We start from the raw sequence: 18,756 nt of genomic DNA, 5'->3' as shown, positions 1-18,756 counted from the left end.
GGTCATTAATGACTATACAGACATGCTAGAGAGAGTGGGAGGATACAGGTGTCTTCTGGTGGCAGTGGATGCATACACTGGTTGGCCAGAAGCCATACCTGCCAAATCAGAGGATGCAAAGACAGTAATCAAATTTCTGATCAATCAATACATTCCCACGCATGGGTTTCCCAAAAGAATCAGATCCGACAATGGAACCCATTCCAAAAACAGAGATCTACAAGAAGTAGAGAGAGCACTGGGACTAAAACATACATTTGGTACAGTCTATCATCCTCAGTCGCAGGGCAGAGTGGAAAGAATGAATCAGTCTATTAAGGGAAAAATAGACAAGATTTGTGCCCAGACTAAAATGACTTGGGTGGATGCGCTACCCCTAGCTCTATTATCCATCAGGAGCTCTGTTAACTCACTGACAGGTTTTACTCCATATGAGCTGAAAACAGGGCAACAGTTCCCAGGACCGGGAGCTGGGATTCAAACTACAGAAGAGGAAGAAAGTCCTCTAAAATATAAACTGTATTATGACCAACTAACAGCATTGGTGTCAGTTTTCTCCAAACAGGTGACCACAGCTCAGGAGGGAGCAGAAGGAGAGGGGCACCCAACATCAGAGTGGGTCCTGCTCAAGGTGATCAAAAGAAAGTGGTCGGAGCATAGGTGGACTGGCCCCTACAAATGGAACGGACGTCCCACGCCGTCAAACTACAGGGAAAAGGTGACACATGGTATCACTGGAGTCAGTGTGCAGTGGCAGAGACACCTGCCCGAACACTGGAGGACGTAAGAGACAATAAAGACTAAAAAAAAAAAAAATCAACTCACTCACACCTACATTTACTCTTAGTTCAGCATAAGTGCGGTAAAGATATCCTGTGATCAATGTGAAGGTTAGAAGCTCCTCTGAAGCAACACTTTGCCCAGAGTACGTTTGAGTAATATAAAGCCAGGATACAAGAAAGATTCACTTGCAGCACATTTACACTCCATATTTACTTTTATATTTTACACGTTTATATTTACCTTTTTGCAATACAAAATAAAGAAATGAGTGGTCTCATGTGTATGAGACCAAAAGGGGGAGTTATAACTTTTTGTTTCAAAAGAAACAAAAAGTGCAGTAATCACAAGACCTAAAATGGGGGACCTGGAGACATTGGGACTGAAAAAAAAAAAGTGGCCTCAGTCCTATGAGGCCAAAAGGGGGACTGTTGGGAATAGAATGATTTTATGTGTTTTACTATAAGTTGTGTTTCACTATATACGTTTTAGATATGTGAACAATGAGAATACTGAGATGATTTCAGCTGATCTGAATGTGTTTGCTTTGCAGAAGTGGAGAAGTACAGGAGAGGAAGAGACATGAAGTCTGAGGAGCACATATCGCAGTGCTTAGATAATTAGTTTCATATATGGTAAAAAGAATAGAAAGTGATGTACAGATAGTAAGGTACAGCACGTGTAGGGAGTTGTGTTGTTCTCTTGTCTTTCAAAACAGGAACCACGCCCCCACCGCCAGCGGGAAGGAGTCAGATTAACACGAGGCAGGGGCGTGGTGTGGTGAAGGAGGAAGTGGAACTGCCAATGAGAAGAGGACAACGCCTTGCGTGCACAATGACACTCTGTTACGCTCAAATATACTGGGTCAGGGAAAGGACAGGAGGTCAGACTTCGTGAACTGACACACCTTTGTTGTTCGTCAGGGACGTGAAGTTGAGACCCAGAGCTCTGTAATTTTATTCCTTTACTGCTTAATAAACTACATTAACTGAGACCGAATATCTTCTCCTATTGCTTCATTAAAGAACACGCAGGACTGAGCTCACACATAGCACATTAGAGAGTAGGATGAGACTCTTAGTCCAACAAAAGTGACAAACACATAAGCCGTGAGCCTGCTCCGCCTCAAGCCGGTCGCGGCGCACCATACGCCCGCCGCGAGCCATTCAGCACCGCAGACAGTCGGACTAATGGGATGTCGAACCAATGACATGGACCCGAAATCTGTACCCACACAGCGTGCTGAATGATTTATTTTGCTGGCACAAAACTATTTTTAGTCGCAAATGTGAGTAAAATCCTCGCACGTAGAGCTCTGTGGAAAACAAATCACTGCCGACAAGAAAAAAGAAATAAATAATAACTTTCACTGCTCAAAGATACTCACGTCTGGAAAACAAACCACTACAGCAGCATATTGAGTGGCAGGTGGCCAGCGCGTGGATACTCACAGAAAAGTGCCGCAAGAATAAAAAAAAAGAAAAGAAATAAAGTCAGATTAAATATTCCTTCCGCAACAATTTTAAGACCTTTGAGTAATGAATTTAAGACCAATCTGAGACATTTCTAATGAATTTAAGACATTTTCAGACCTTACTTTTAGATACATGAATTTAAGACTTTTTAAGACTTTTCAAGGATCCGCGGATACCCTGTTTTAGAATTTATTTTCCATGATATCTATTGTAACATTAAAGCAATGTAAAAGTTTGTTTCTTTTGTTTTCAAAGAGTTTTAAACACTTGTTTGTATGAAGCACCATTCAAAAGCTGTAAAAATGGCCTGTCCCTCAACATGATTGTTCTACTTTTACTAGCTATTAAGGCCCAAAAAAGTCAAACTATCATAAAAACATAAACATATATATAAAGCCTCAAGTGTCCTTTCATTATTCATGAATGGGTTTTATTCTTAATATCTGTAAAATGTTGTGAAAAACATCAATTTAGTCGGGTCGCCAGGGAGTCGTCAACCCTGTTACTGTTAATGCAAACACCCCTTCTGAGATAATGGACTGCTCCGAAAGTTGCATCATTTCCTGGGAGTGAAATCAGCTTCCTTTTGTGAACATGCTGATGAAAAGACAAATAAGTGTCCTCTTATTTTCATGATTGTTCTTAGAGTTATATAATGTTTGACGGAGAGGGACAAGCTTATTGTGTCAGCCCTGTTTCCACAAAAGGACACGCTAAAAAGATATTTGATAGAAATTTTTAATGAACATAAATAACATGATTTAAGCCTTTAATGAATGCACACCATGTGGTCTCATGACCTTCACAACATGGCTAGTAATGGCTGCCAAGAACATTTTTCGTCAACCCTGTTACCATTCTAGCTTAACAGGGTTGACAAAAGTATGGTTTTGCGAGTACATGAAAATATACTTTACTTACCAATAGTATTTACATTATATACATGGTTTTACAAGTTTCATCACTAGCTGAGAGGGAAATTGAAAAAATTGTGCACTTGGTGACCAAGTTTTTGAAATTTGTCATAGTGTGAGTATAAGGTTTTCAAAAACCAAGTTGGGATAGCCACACATTTCAATATGGCCCTCACCGGAGGTTTGGATCTGCTCCAAATGGACCTATGGCGAAGCCACGCCCCCTCCACTCACTCGGACAAACTATCAACATTCAGTGCCCGGCGCTATGGCAGGTGTCACAGTACACGGCATTTCACAGGAGGCAACTGATGATTTTTGGGGACATAACGATCAGATGTCATTGAGAAGTAACCAAAAGGGCCTAAACTACGCATTGGAGGGATATATTCATCATTTTATTGTTGAGAAGGTCGATGAAAAGCTTAAATTACAAGCCAGAATTTACAGGTCACAGTGTACGCTTGTGAACCGCATCTGGTTGCCGTCACCATCAAAGACAACAAGTTAAAGTGCCACTGAAGTTAAGGTTTTTGGCTCAGAATATGAGAAAAGGATAACGGCCTTTTTACCATCTTTACCAAGAGTGTCTCTCCGTTAGTTTGGTGCTATAGTATTTACACTGAATCATTCAGCATAACGTTTGCCAACCTTTGTTATCTCTGCCATTACAGATAAGTTAATGAAGCTAAGCTCCAGAAGTTAACGTTAGCTTAACTAGAGCCCTTTGGACAACAGCTAACAATGATGTACCATCACCAAAGTACAAAACTAGAACAAAATAGGCTAATGAACTCCCAGCAAACAAGGTGACATGATGAACAACGCAGCTAGGAGCTAACGTTAGGCTAACTTTAGCTAACGTTAGCTAGAGATGTTAAAGATAACTTTATATTTCTTTCCAGCAAAGTGACAATATGTTGCCTCAAACACAATGTTGACTTACCTTAGAACAGATGTAGACATCATTGTTAATCTTATTCACGTTGAGTTGATGTTGTGGTCTAACGTTACCACACAACTTTATCCAAAGGAGACACTTTTCTCGGCTGAGATGTGGTTTAAAGTGTAAAAATACACCTCGTGGAACGTTTTCATATAATGACTCTCAAACCCTCAGTTTCATTCTGCAGCTGCACCGCATCATCATAATCAGAAGTTAATATGTAGTGTCTAATATTATAGCAATTATATTATGTTAACGGGGCCGATCACATGATGAGAGATGATTATTCAAACATAGGCCGACCGATTTTTACAAGTTAAACCCCAGATTTTTTTTTCATATTATATGCAATAAACATTTTAGTAAAGGTGCTCGAACAGACTGACAGCTGTCTGTGTAGAGTCAGTGTTAACTATGAATAAATAAGAACTATCACTCACAAAAATAAGGACATACAGAGGTTTTATTCTGAGCAGAAGGTGACGATCGTCTGACAATAATCAAGCTGACGTGCAGAAATCTGTGACTTAATGCCATGTTATATTTTAACGTAAGAGGCAAAATCCCTTTTTTAAGAAATGACTGACAGGATAGGACGTCACAACAATCGCGGACTTTCACCCAGGAGGCCGGTGTTCACTTCCTGTAAGATTGTAAAGCCAAACCCTGTTCTTTGTTCCTAAACCCAACCATGTGTTGTACCCTGCAGTGTTGTACCAACATAGTGCTTTTATTTTGAAAGAGACTGTTGTATGCAAACTGTACATTTCCTGTGAAAACAGAAGTGTATTTTGAAAACAGACAATACATGTAACAGGCTGAAGTTGACACGGCGTCCCAGAACATACCTCGTGTGTCATATTTAGACTTGTAGATCCTAAGTGTTCTCATCCCAACTTGTCACATATTGCAGCTCAGTCAGTGCTGTTCACGTCTGCATATTATTCGCAATCCTCCTGCGTTTGTTTTTGACGTTCAGGCATGGCATATTGATTTACGCTTGTTACATGCATTGTGTCTTTTTAAAATACACTTGTGTTTTCACAGGAAATGGACAGTTTCTGCTCATTAGATACATTCAGTGTTTTTCCAAATTACGTCGGTAAATATTTACGTTTATTGTCTTGTGCAACGAAAGCATGTGGTTGGGTGAATGCTTAAGTTGACAGGACTTCCCAAAACAACAGACGCTCCCAGTGTACCCTGCACATTGTAACAGGACGTGGAGAGTCCATGACCAAAACGTGGATACGTGACGAGGTCGCAGTGAGAACGTGTTGGTCATGTGGGAGAAAAAACAGGAGATCTGGACTTTAATGGAATAATGACATAAAATAATAAAGACTAAATTATTCTATCTAATATGTTTTATTCCACTCTTTGTAAACAATATGACATCACCGTAACAGCACGTTGTTGTTCTGTCACACGGCTCCTCTGAGTATCAGACAATGACTATTTAAAACTGCAGCTGAGGAGAAGATCGTCTTTGTTGGTGCAAGACACAAGAGCCAACAGACAGACAGACAGACAGACAGACGGACGGACAGAGCAGAAGACTCAGAGCAGGTGACTGAAGTCTTTATCGGTGTAAAGTTACAGTTCTTCATATGTGGTTATGTTTTGCTCTAGTTTCTATTTTTCCTGCTTTAATGTTTTGTCAAACAACATTATCAGCTGTAAAGTTTTCAGGCTGTGACGTCTGTTGTTTCAGGCTGATGGAGAACTACACCTACAACAGCTTCACCCTGCAGCTGGAGAGGCTGAATGTCTCCAAGGACTCTGTCTACCCCGTCTTTCTCTTCTTCTTTTTCTCCTACATTTTCATCATAGTCATGAATGCAGGTATTGCACTACTGGTTTTCACAGACAAGAGCCTCCACCAGCCCATGTACCTGCTGTTCTGCAACCTGCCGGTTAACGACATCCTGGGGAACTCTATCATGGTGCCTCGTCTGCTGTCAGACATGCTGCTGCGCTCAGAGCCCCTCATCAGTTATTACGAGTGTGTGGTCCAAGCCTTCACCACACACATGTTCGGGACTGCTGCTCACACTGTGCTCATGATCATGGCGTTTGACAGATACGTGGCCATCTGTAACCCCCTGCGCTACTCCGCCATAATGACCAACAGGATGGTGATGAAGCTGACGGTGTCGGCCTGGGGAGTGGCTTTGGTTTTGGTGGGGATTCTGCTGGGTCTGACCGTACGGCTGGACCGATGCAGGACTCTGATCACAAACCCTTACTGTGACAACGCCTCTTTATTCAAACTCTCCTGTGAGAGCGTGTTCATCAATAACGTCTATGGCCTCACCTTCACTGTCGTCTTGTTCACAGCTTCCATCGGCAGCATGGTTCTCACCTACACTAAGATCACAGTCGTCTGTCTGATGAGTAAGAACAAGTCTCTGAACAGTAAAGCTTTAAAGACCTGCAGCACTCATCTGGTGGTGTATCTCATCATGCTGATCAGTGGGTATATTGTCATCATCCTGCACCGCTTCCCTCAGTACTCAGACTACAGAAAACTTTCTGCCATTTTGTTCCACATCATCCCTGGAAGCCTCAACCCCATCATCTACGGCGTGCAGTCTGCAGAAATCTGCAAATCTCTGTCTAGGTTATTCCGATCCAAACCGGTCATGCCGTTATTCTGAGAATTCAAACATTTACAGATCAAATCATCACATGTCAGCTACACTGCCTTGTTGTATTTGAAACACATGTTCATTTTATTTTGTGTCAGTTTACTAATTTGGTTAATTGTAGAAATTCTCTTTGGTATCACCGATCTGCTGCGACCGGCTGCACAAAACACACCTGGTTTGATTAATGAAACGTGAGCAGAATGAATTTGTGTGTGTCAGGATTCACCAAGATGTTAGTGACTCAGCTCTTTGCATAGGTACCAACAAAATCTACACCTGCTGCTGGAGCCTGTGTTATTACTGCACATATGTTGTCATAATTAGAAATGACTCCTCTGCCCTCTTTACACACCACAGCCCCACACTGCATGTCATTTGTGTTTTATTTAATTATCAGAGACGCGACATGGGAGACATAAACTTTATTTCACGCTGAGTTTGATATGTGGATATGAGATGTGTGTGGCTGCCACAGGGAGCAGCTGTTGGATAAACAACACACTTTTAATGAAGAACTGATGCCATGAGCCAAATTTAAAAACTTAAATACAAAATTGTTAAAGAGAAATAGTCACATCAGGACTAACAGAAGGAAATAAAATGTTTCTGTTAACCCCCCCCGTCAGCTAACGTAACTTCAGTCTCAGCGTCAGTAAAGCTTTTCTTTCTCTGTCTCTGTTTGCTCCATGTGGATCCATGTCATTGGTTCGACATCCCATTAGTCCGACTGTCCGTGGTGCTGAACGGCTCGCGGCGGGCGTATGGTACACCACGACTGGCTTGAGGCGGAGCAGGTTCACGGCTTATGTGTTTGTCACTTTCTTTTTCATATAAACCCACACCATGATCTTTTCCTGACCCTAACTAAGTGGTTTTTGTGCCTAAACCTAACCAGACCTTAACCACAGGGCATCATGATGATTTCGGAACGGACTTTGGAACAACGGGTTTAATATGGTCGGAACAATGGGTTGTCGAACCAATGGGCAGTTCCCGCTCCATGTGTCTGCAGGTCGACAGGATGCACCTGTCCACAGTAACTATCACCTCCATGGTGTCACTGGATATTCTGTCAGTTTACGATTGATTGGGATTCATGATCATAAACACATACCAACGATAGATCTGAGTTTTCTGCTGCGTTCATGAACCCTGTGAAGGTTTTTAGTACTGAGGTTTTTATGTGCAGATCTACTCACACACTTCATGAACGAGACCCTTTAAGTGTTCTCCTTAAGTATGACACAGTATGGATTATTTCTCCTTAGCTGAGGGACTTACACAGTTGCACAGAATCCCTTAAAAGGTTCCCTTAGTTAAGGAAAAACTCATTTACTGCGTTGAAAGGGATTTCACAGTGGTCAAAGTTTCCATGGAGATTGTTCGTTTGCTCGGACTCTTGTGATGCCTGTCATCGTGTCACTGCGTCGGCTGATGATCAGATAGAGAAAAAATGTCTGAAGAAAAGAAGACAATAAAATCATACCGGTCAGAGAAGGAAAAGATTAAACTTCTGGAGGAATACGATCATAGCAAGAACTATAAAGTTAATCTGATCTCCAAATATCAGAAAACAGGAAACGACTGGAACAAAAATGAATTCAGTCGAAAGTGTAAAACCAGAAGTGTCTCCGTGAGTTCTCCTGGTCGCAGAAACACTCTGCTCAGGGTGGGTTAGTTTTTCATTTATCAACATAAACTCTGTCATGTTGCAGTTAAGACAGAGTGTTTAACCCTGCTTTCTTACCTGTGACTCAGCGCCCACATATCTCTGACATGCTTGTGACGTATGAACCTTCTTGGACGCTGAGGACATCTGGGCACATCTGGAGACATGACTTGCTATTTTTAATGGTGATTTTTAAAAATTGTAAATCATTTGGTAATTAATTTGACCTTTCCTTTATTATGTTTCATATTTAGTTGCTCTGTAAAACACTTTGAGTGGCCCTGCTGTATGAAACGTACTGTACAAATAAAGCTGCTTTACCTTGCTTTGGTTGTTAAGGTCTTTTTGCAGTGGAAGGATTCCTTAAGTTTCAGACCAAGACAGGGAGAAAACCATAAAAACATAAGGAAACCTTAAAGGAGCAATAAGCGAAATTCATCATTTCTAGATTGAAGGAATTAAAAAATCGATATGTGAAGAACTAGAGGTGTAATTTCATCTGGAGTATAGCATGACCTCTCTCTGTATTGTTTTCCAGCCCATTGTTTACAAACCGGTCCGGCTGCGCGTTCATGTACGTTCATGTGAACACCCCCAAGTTACAGTAACGTTAGGCACATGTCGCTATGTCGATTCAATTAAATTTAATGTTACAATCGTAGCATGGGTTAATGTCCGGAGCTTCGGTCCCAGCTATGGGTCAGGCGTTATGGTTGTGTTAGGTGAGTAGCCCGGCAGCCCAGCTAACATTTGCAATTAGCATTGTAAAATGTAGCCCGGCGGGCAGCCTGCCGGCTGTGTTTAGCTATTCCCCTGCCTACTTCAATGATGATGGTACCTGTAATAAATGTAATATATCTGCTGAAATGGAGGCGAGGCTCAGTGACTAGAAGAGCTGGTAGAAGCGCTCCATAGCTGCAAGTTAGTCCAGTAGCTGTAGTAGCTCTAGTGCTAACTCTGGGAGCTAACGCTAACGCTCTTCTCTGTGAGCCCGCCAGGCTCCACGCTAGAGCTCGCCGGAGCCGAGAAGCAGGGTCCCGGAACGTTAGCATGGTAGCCAACTACTGCTAACGTTCCAACGCTTCTCGGCTCCGACTCACTGAGCCTGGCGGAGAAGCGTGGGGACGTTAGCACTAATGGGCTGCCATGCTAACGTTCCAACTCTTCTCCATGAGACTGTGAGCCTGGCTCCTGGCTCAGTTGGAGTTGGAGCGTTAGCGTGCTAGCCGAGTAGTGCTAACGCTAACAGGAAAGCAGGAAAACAGCTAAACATAGCAGAGACCGAGAGTGAGTGAAAGACATTGCTAACTGCTAAACTTAGCTGGCTGTTCAGGTTTTATTTCCTCGCCCCTGTAGCGAGTGAATCTGCCTGCAGTGAAACTGGGGCTAACCGGTGCTTCCTCCTCAGGCTCCACTTCACTCAGCTGCCCCACAGACAGCTAGCTGGGAGCGGCTAGCGGAGCATTAGCCTCAGCATGACCGGAGGGAAACACAACCAGTTAGCCTCCGCTAGCTTCCCAGCTCCGTTTGGATCCAACCGGAGCACCGAGCCCTGGTTTGTTATTCAGGTTAAAGTGGGAAGAAGCAGCGGGTTTATCGGGCAGCTGAGTGAAGTGGAGCCTGCGGAGGAAACACCGGGACCGTCTGGATGTAATAGTCCGTGGAGGTGCTGCGGTGCTCGTCTCGCCGGCACAGACGAGGTGGGGGGGGGCGGGGGGGTGTTGGAGAGCAGAGGCAGAGGGAGGTGTGGCTCATGACACACTTTGTTTTGCTCTACAGGCAGTGCACAACAGTGAACCTAGCGGTGAAACGATTTCGCTTATTGCCCCTTTAAGGAGAAAACTTAAGGGTGTTTTGTGCAAATTATTTTATTTTGATAAAACCTTAACTAGGACTTCAAGGAAAATCTTAACTAAGGGTGTTTTGTGCACCCGGCCCCTGGTCTTTTGTGGGAGGCAACATTTTCCTGATGTATGACGCAAACACAGAAACTTGTGGAAAGCCAATAGGCGGTGAAATCTTCACCAGCTTCAGTAGATAATGTAAAGATACGTCACGCCGTGTGGGACAGGGGCGCCATCTTGTGAGGTACAGCCTGTTATCTCTGTTACCAAAGTTTGTGCACTCAGTCCATAAATGAGACAGTTGTCAGTGAAGGAAGTGCATCATCTTCTGTAATCCAGCTTTGGGCTGCCAAGTCACACCAACCCATCCTCACTGTGACCTCGTCACATGTCCACGTTTGGTCGTGGACTTTCCACGTCCACATATGACGTCCATGGTACCCTGGGTGTGTTGGTTGTTGACGTTCTGGGACGCCGTGTCAGTTTCAGCCTGTTACATGCTGTTTTCAAAGTTACATCAGTACAAGCAGTGTTGGGTCAATTACTTTAAAAGTACTTCCAACGTTACTCCCTGAGAAAAGTAACTCAAGTATTTTTGAAGTACTTTTGAGTATTCTACATTTCCTATTGGCCAATGGACCACAGGGTGCTAAGCCTACCTTTTTTTTGTCTCCAAAATTAAAGTTATGGACCACTTGCCCTTCACTGAGATCCAGTTCTCCCATCACAGCCGTCACTTTGACCAGTAGAAACACAGAGCGATCTGCTGCCGTAGACAACTGTATGACAACACCACCCCAGTGTTTTTAATATTTCCTCTAGGGATGTTACCACACAGAGTAAAAGGGGGAAATGATGGTGTGAAACAGCAGAGGCACTTTGTCAACCCGCTGAGTTAATGTTACTGTCATTAGCATCAAGCTAGCAAACAATGGCACATCCTCACGGTCGGACATAAAGTAATAACATTAACAAATAGCGGCGGGGCTTTTACTCACCACAACTGCAGAGGCTCCCAGCTTCATTTGAAACAGACTACATTATAGACAGTCCGTTATTTATTAATCCCTCTGTGTGTTTATATTTTTACATTTTATCCGCTCCGTTGTCTTTATAAAGTTAACATATCACACCGTCATTTCAAACTCAACACTTGTTTCAAATTAAAAGCCCCTCATAACCTCGGCTAGAGAATCCCTCCATTTTCTAAATAGGCTTTTATTCTGAAACATTTGTCAGAACTTCCTGTGGAAGATACAGTAGCTTGACAGTTTACATATGCTGCTTCAAATGTAGCTCCTGCCATCTGCTGACGCTTTTAGGTGACTACAACAACATGTCGGCTGGCACATGAACACACACAGTGACTCAAATAATAGTGAAAGTAATAAAAATAGGACAAGAATAACCCGATGACATCACACACATCATGAAAGACGACCGGGGATAATTGGTGAGTACCAGCGTGTAGCATGTACGAGGCATGATGCAAGTCCTGAGTCTGAAATATGTCTGTCAGCGAGTCCTCCTCCACTTGTGTAGACTCCACCGTAGACAACAGCAGCATTTCTCCGACCAGGTAGCGAGCCACAAGCTCTGTGGCTTCTTTCAGACTGGTGGGTTTAACGTTATCTCCGTTATTAGAACCAAACGACAGCTGTTGCTGTTTCGGAGCTGAAGGACCAGCATACTAAAAGTAACGGAAGTAACTGATGTCTTGTTTGAGAATGTACTTAAGTATTTGATTACTCAAACAGCAAACTAAAGCGTTAGGTTACTCGTTACTGCAAAAAGTAATCAAAGTACTCTTATACCCAACTCTGAGTACAACACCAGGAATTAACGTTTTTTTTCCCTTCAACACACACGTGGTTGGGTTTACAGTCTTACAGGAAGTGAACACTGGCCTCCTGGGTGTAAGTCTGTGTTTGTCGGACCTATCCAACACAGTCCAACTTTTGCTACCTTAACTTTTGTCCTTGTCCCATCACATTTCCCCTTGGTGCTGCCAGCACCATTAAACTATAATAGCAACCAGCCATGTATCATGCTGACATTAAAGGACGCCTTTTTTCGTTGGTTTCTGACGCCACAAGTCGCTGCCCAAGCTCCTGATTTCGACGACTTCAGAGTGAGACAGAGCTCGTCAAACATGCTGTTTGTCATGATTAGTTTGTCCAAAAGACGTGGCTGCACTGAAAAATATTTCACCTTACATTTACAGTAAATCACTGGCTTCTAGTTGCATCACTTTCACAGTAAGTTACTGTGTCATTTCTACTGTAAATCATTGTGTAATGACAGCTGTAGACTCTGATCTCACAGTAGTTCTGCATATTACTGTGATTTAGCAGCATGCTCCTCAACTCAGTGAAACATTTCTGAGTGCAACCGTCTCTTCTTTAAACCCCACAAGTATTTTCAGGACATTAAACATTTTCCCATTGAATAGTTTGTCGTTTAGGATCTGGAGGTCTCACAGTGTAACTCACAGTGTAAGATACACAACGACAGTAACACAACACGTTCATCCTGAACTTCCACAACAACTTTGTTGACAGTATTCATGAACGTGGTGAAGATGACATCATGTTTGTAAGGTAACGATTGACGGTGCCCCAGAGGAAATAATGCTGATAAATCAGACGTGTAGCTTCTTCAGAGGAGGCCTGAGAAGGAGCGTCTGCAGACCGCTGAGTCACACTGAGAGGTTTAGCTCAGCTCAGTGCAGGTGGTAACTTCAGAACTAGCTTCAGATCATCGGAGCGGCTTTAAAGATTGTAAGGTAATTTAAATCAGAAGATGGGAGGTCAAACACATTTACAACATATGTTCTGTGTTCTGCTGCGGCTGATTCAGTGCTGCAGTGATGTAGAAACATGACGTCTGCGAACAGAGCTGAACTTGATGTTGTTTTCTCAGCGTTATTTCTGTTGATGCATCAGTTTACAATTTTTGTGAGAGTTTGATCTGAACTAACTTCACTGTCTGGTGCGCTTCTCATCTCATTCATCTTCACTTTGGCACCCTCTTACATGTGTTTTTCCACTTTTGATTCCTGCTGTAAATGTTCAGCAGGATTTCAACAATATAAATGTTATTTTTAATACATTTTTAACAGAAGTACAAAGTGCAGAGTATCTGAGGTCACAGTGTCGTGTTGGATTTGTTGAATTTTGGGAGGCGCAATTTCAACTAAAGTGCACATTCAGCTGCATCTGTTCTTTTCCTCACCCGTCTCCATTTTACTAAGTACTCGGTGAGTAACAGTTTTATTTGTTTCATGAATTGGTGCAAAGTCTCTCAGTGATGTGTCCTGTTTGTTTGCATGCCATGAGGCAGGATGAGACAGTCAGCTAGAATTTCAGAGACGACTGACATTTAAGTTTCTACGTGTGATTTAATGTGTGGACACATGTATTTTATCATAAAGCACACTGATGGTCCTGACAGGGTGAACTGTTTACTTTCACTGTGCTTTCTCTGGAGGTTAAATCAACTGCTGGACGAACATTCAGACTTCAGTGCAGACTGGTTGTCAGCGCAGGTTTAAAAATGAATGCAAGATTATTCACTGCATATTTTTGTGTATAATCTATTATAAAAGCAGTGATCTGAAAAATGAGAGCAGTCAGAGTTTTCTGTTTTTGTCAGGAGACTCTTCACATGCTGTTTGCTGTGTGACCAGGACAGGAAATCCAGAGCAGCTCTCACTCTGCTGTGGTGACTGAAGGCCTTCACACACTGTCACACATCAGCCATGTTTGAATCTGTTGTCTGTCATCACAGTTTTCAGAACCTAACTACAAACATAATAAAAACCAATAAATCTGGCTGATAAAAATTCTTGTAAGTTTCAGGTGAGGCAGCAGGAAGTTGGCTCTAACCCCTGACAGAGACACTGAGGTTGCACACGACAAAATCTCATTAAAGAAAACTGTCAAAGTCTCCAGTTAACAACAGTGGATCCACGTGTCCACTCTGCTGAGACTTTAATGATGGTGAGTTTACTCAGATATTCAACAAATCACCAGTTTGTCTCTTCTAATTATTTCTCCCTCTCAGTCTCACCCTCCTCCACTCCTCCTCTGATATTAGTTTTTATTTCTCTCAACCCCTCATTTAGTCATGACATCCTTAGCCCCGTTTCTACCGAGCAGTACGGTTCAGTCGCTTTGTTTCTGTCTCCACAGTGAAAGTTGTGGATGGTCCCAACAGAAGCGTTCCTTAGCGTCCCCATGTTTGGTCCCCCCTCTGTTGGGGTACCTAGCACACAGATCTGGTACTAAAAGGTGGAGCTAGAAACCCTGCAGTCTGATTGGTCAGTAGAGGACGCTCACTCTGCTCAGGGCTGAGTTCTATTTTGTTGTGAAAATGTGGGCGTGCAGCCTCGTTCTGTGGACGATAAACCAGGTGCAGACTTCCATCTGTGTCACCGCTGATGAGGAAATACAGCGAGTGCTGGACGGAGCAGTGAGTGACAACAACCCCGCCCACATTTAAGAGGACTGTCTGAACACACCGAGGGTCTAGGTACCATGTCTGAAGGCTTACTGCTGGTTCCAGAGGTGCTGGACTGAAAGGGTTTGGTGGAAGCAGAACTTTTTATTCTCACACCTTGTTTTGTTGCTGAAACTTTACGTACAGCTGTTTGACTGTTTGAGGCTGGGATGTTCTGGTTGACCGAGGGCTGAGTTTCTTTATGTGTATGGTCCAGATTAGGACAGGAGGACATGAGGGGAACTCTGATTTTGGGTCAGCGAAAGTTATGACAGTTATTTTGACACTGATTTCTTTATCTCTTTCTTTGTCACACAGCAGAGAGCTACAGAGAAGTGGTGTCTACAAGTGGCCCATACGTCATTCAGTAACCTAATTCTCCACCATCAGCAAACACCTGGACCTCCACACTGAGCCGTGTGCCTTTCAAACAGCAAATGATGCACATTCTTTAACTCAACTTCTCTGTTCTGGTCATCAGCTTCAGTTTTCTAAACTTTTATTGCACAATTTCAGCAAAAAGCCAACAACATTTTGAGAGAAACGACTCTCTCTTTCTCTCTCTCTCTCCCTCCCTATATATATATATATATATATATATATATTATCAGAACAAGTTGAACATGTAACTATTCTGCACGTGTAGTTTTCAACTTTATATTAAAAATAAAAAGTAAATTACGACAAAAAGTTTTGGATTGTTTTTTTCCCACATAGTAATTGCATGATTGAAAAATAATAATTTAGCTCTGTCCTGAGCCCGGTCTCACTCTGAAGTCGTCGAAATCCAGCTCTCAGGCAGCGACTTTTGGCATCAGAAACCAACGAAAAAGGCGTCCTTCAATGTCAGCATGATACGCGGCTGGTTGCTGTTATACTTTAATGGTGCTGGCAGCACTACGTATTTGTTCTGGGACGTCACTACCAACGCTGGGACATCAACAAAAGCACTTGGTTATGCTTAGAAATGGGAAGTGAACCCTTCCCTTCCTTTCTGAGTGAAAGTCAGTGGTTGTTGGCCCATTCACCACCCCCTCTACCCAGACTTCTTTCCCCTTAACTTACATTGTTGTCCCACTGCGTTTGCCCCTGACACTGCTGACCTGAAAGGATGGCTTTTTTCGTCGGTGTCTGACATCAGAGGTCACTGACCAAGCGAGAGAACTTTGAGAACTTTGTCCACAACTTTAGAGACTGAAAGGTTAAAAGGCATCTTCATATCGTTGAGGAATATTATGAACATGTTTTTCTGTTTGTGTAGAATCTATATTTCTGTATCATTGCAGTATATGTCATTAAAGTTATACTCTCCTTTGTCTCCTGTTTTGTTTCCTCAGATGGAAAACTTCACGTACAACAGTCTCACTCTTCAGCTTGAGGGGTTAAAGGTCACCAAGACTAACAAGTACCCCGTCTTCCTATTCCTGCTCTTGGCCTACGTGTTCATCCTAACTGCCAACATAGGCATTCTGGTCTTGATCTGGAAGGAGAGAAGCCTCCACCAGCCCATGTACCTCCTCTTCTGCAACCTCTCGGTAAACGACGTCATGGGAAACTCTCTGCTGGTTCCGCGGGTGTCTACGAGTGTCTGATACAAGCCTTCACCACACACATGTTCGGCACCAACGCTCACACTGTGCTCATGATCATGGCGTTTGACAGATACGTGGCCATCTGTAACCCCCTGCGCTACCCCACTGTGATGACCAACAGGATGGTGATGAAGCTGACGGTGTCGGCCTGGGGAGTGGCTTTTGTTTTGGTGGCCATTCTGCTGGGTCTGACCATACGGCTGAACCGATGCAGGACTCTGATCACAAACCCTTACTGTGACAACGCCTCTTTATTCAAACTCTCCTGTGAGAACGCATTCATCAATAACGTCTACGGCATCACCTTCACTGTCGTCCTGCTCTCGTCCTCCATCGGCAGCATAGTCCTCACTTATTTTAAAATCACAGCAGCGTGTCTGATGAGTAACAGCAAGTCTTTAAACGGTAAGGCCCTGAAGACCTGCAGCACTCATCTGTGCCTGTATCTGATCATGCTGATCAGCGGGTTCATCCTCATCATCCTCCATCGCTTCCCTCAGTACGCAGAGTACAGAAAGATTTCAGCCATTCTCTTCAACGTTGTTCCCGGCAGCCTCAACCCCGTCATCTACGGGCTGCAGTCGCAGGAAATACACAAGTGTTTGTCAAATATGTTCCACCTGAGAAAAATTACACCATTTTAATTCTGGAGTTTTTTAAAAAAGGTAAATTAGTGTTCTTCCCTTAATTTTCATTTGATCAACGTATCCTCATACCAGGGTTTGTATGTTACGTATTGGTGCCCCTACGAGTAAAGTTAGGTTTAGAAGAATTATGATGGTGATACATCACGTCCTCACTGTGACCTCGTCACATGTCCACGTTTGGTCATGGACTTTCCACGTCCACATATGACGTCCAAGGTACCCTGGGTGTGTTGGTTGTTGACGTTCTGGGACGCCGTGTCAACTTCAGCCTGTTACATGCATTGTCTGTTTTCAAAATACACTTCTGTTTTCACAGGAAATGTACAGTTTGCATACAGTCTCTTTCAAAATAAATGCACTACATCGGTACAACACCACCAGCTGATGTTTTTTTTCCTTCAACAACACACACACGTGGTTGGGTTTAGGAAAGAAGAACAGGGTTTTGTGGGGTGCCGTTTGTAAAGTGGCTCACGCTGAAAATGACATCAACATTTTGCCACATTTAGCTTCAAACAATGTTTGAAAAAGTGTTGTGAAATTTTTAACATCACCTTTTACCACATTTACAGCAATATTTGTTAACTTAGAAATATATTAAATAGTTAAATCTAAATATTAAATATGGCACCTAAATGTTAAATATTAAATCTAAATCTAAATGTTAAATCTAAATGCTAAATCAAAATCTAAATGTTAAATTTAAATGCTAAATCTAAATCTAAATGCTAAATCTAAATCTAAATGCTAAATCTAAAATCTAAATCTCAATGTTAAATCTAAATATTAAATCTAAATCTAAATGTTAAATCTAAATATTAAATCTAAATCTAAATGTTAAATCTAAATGCTAAATCTAAATGTTCTGGGTGAAACTAAATATTTAGCTAATATGCAAATTCACACTGCCGGTCACCGGAACTACCAAAATAAAAGCTCGAGATGGTCAGACTGTGTTTATAGAATCAAATAATGAATTAAAACCAACTTATTGGGGGAAATGAACACTTGAACATACATTAGCGTGATAATAACTACCTAAAATAACAAGAAACATATTTGGAGAAATTTTATTTGATGTGTACTTTGAGTTGTTAGTGTCCCTTCGGAGGGAATCACCTTGTTGTTTACAAATACTTCTGGGAAGAAAACCAGCAGAGTTTAGCTACATATATATATGAATATCTCACATTTTTCACGTCACTATATCACTGTTTAGACTAATCTAGTGTTTGTAAAGTCTATAAACACAATGATTGAACAAACATCAACACCAATGCAAGGAAGTGCATTTCTTCACAGAAGGATAGAAGCCTGATAGAAACTACCTGTAGCCATGGGGGAGGGGCTTATTCATTTTTCACCATCCAGTAGTTTGGAATATATGCTTGGAACATTACTGGGACAAAAACAGGACCAATACTGCACGTCAACAAACAAGTGAAGATGTTGGCCTGTCAGGTACGTGGCATGATTTGTGAAATATTGAATTAAAAAGACGTATGAATGGCTGAACGAGTCATAAACACAATCTGACTGTAAATAATGTATAACCATATTTTAGCAGAATAACATTACTTAGATTCACAGAGTGTTAAAACTAGATAAACAAGTTTTTTGTAACCAAACAACCTCACTTATCAACCAACAGGCAACTGAATTGAAGGAAATAGCCTGTTAGCATCGTGTTAGCTAAAATAGCACACTGTCATATGGTCTCTCCAAAATCCACTGCAAA

General features: G+C 42.3%; 2 protein-coding genes and 1 pseudogene across 5 annotated transcripts in view; all 3 read left to right on the top strand.

Moving 5' to 3' along the window:
* LOC125898750 (neuronal acetylcholine receptor subunit alpha-9-like) overlaps nucleotides 1-18,756 on the top strand; it is a 258,716-nt gene that overhangs the window by 46,540 nt on the left and 193,420 nt on the right. The window contains exon 6 of one of the 4 annotated variants that reach the window (XR_007450651.1): nucleotides 17,235-17,341. The exons of the other annotated variants lie outside the window; for them this stretch is intronic. The gene's annotated coding sequence lies outside the window, so the exon portion shown is untranslated. Of the gene's footprint in view, nucleotides 1-17,234; nucleotides 17,342-18,756 lie in introns of those variants that run through there. 4 annotated transcript variants of the gene reach the window in all.
* Nucleotides 5,831-7,424, top strand: LOC125898797 (olfactory receptor 52N5-like). The gene has a single exon (XM_049592744.1). It carries the CDS (start codon nucleotides 5,834-5,836, stop codon nucleotides 6,773-6,775), a length of 942 nt encoding a protein of 313 aa, XP_049448701.1. The 5' UTR covers nucleotides 5,831-5,833; the 3' UTR covers nucleotides 6,776-7,424.
* Nucleotides 16,117-17,111, top strand: LOC125898768 (olfactory receptor 52N4-like; annotated as a pseudogene).

The sequence above is a fragment of the Epinephelus fuscoguttatus genome, linkage group LG12, assembly GCF_011397635.1.
Source record: "Epinephelus fuscoguttatus linkage group LG12, E.fuscoguttatus.final_Chr_v1".
Lineage (NCBI taxonomy): Eukaryota > Metazoa > Chordata > Actinopteri > Perciformes > Serranidae > Epinephelus > Epinephelus fuscoguttatus.
Note: the sequence above shows the minus strand (reverse complement) of the source record. Positions and strands in the feature narration are given on the sequence as shown.

Coding starts and splice junctions, on each gene's coding strand:
- LOC125898797 (XM_049592744.1), top strand. CDS start 5,834: ATGGAGAACTACACCTACAACAGCTTCACCCTGCAGCTGGAGAGGCTG.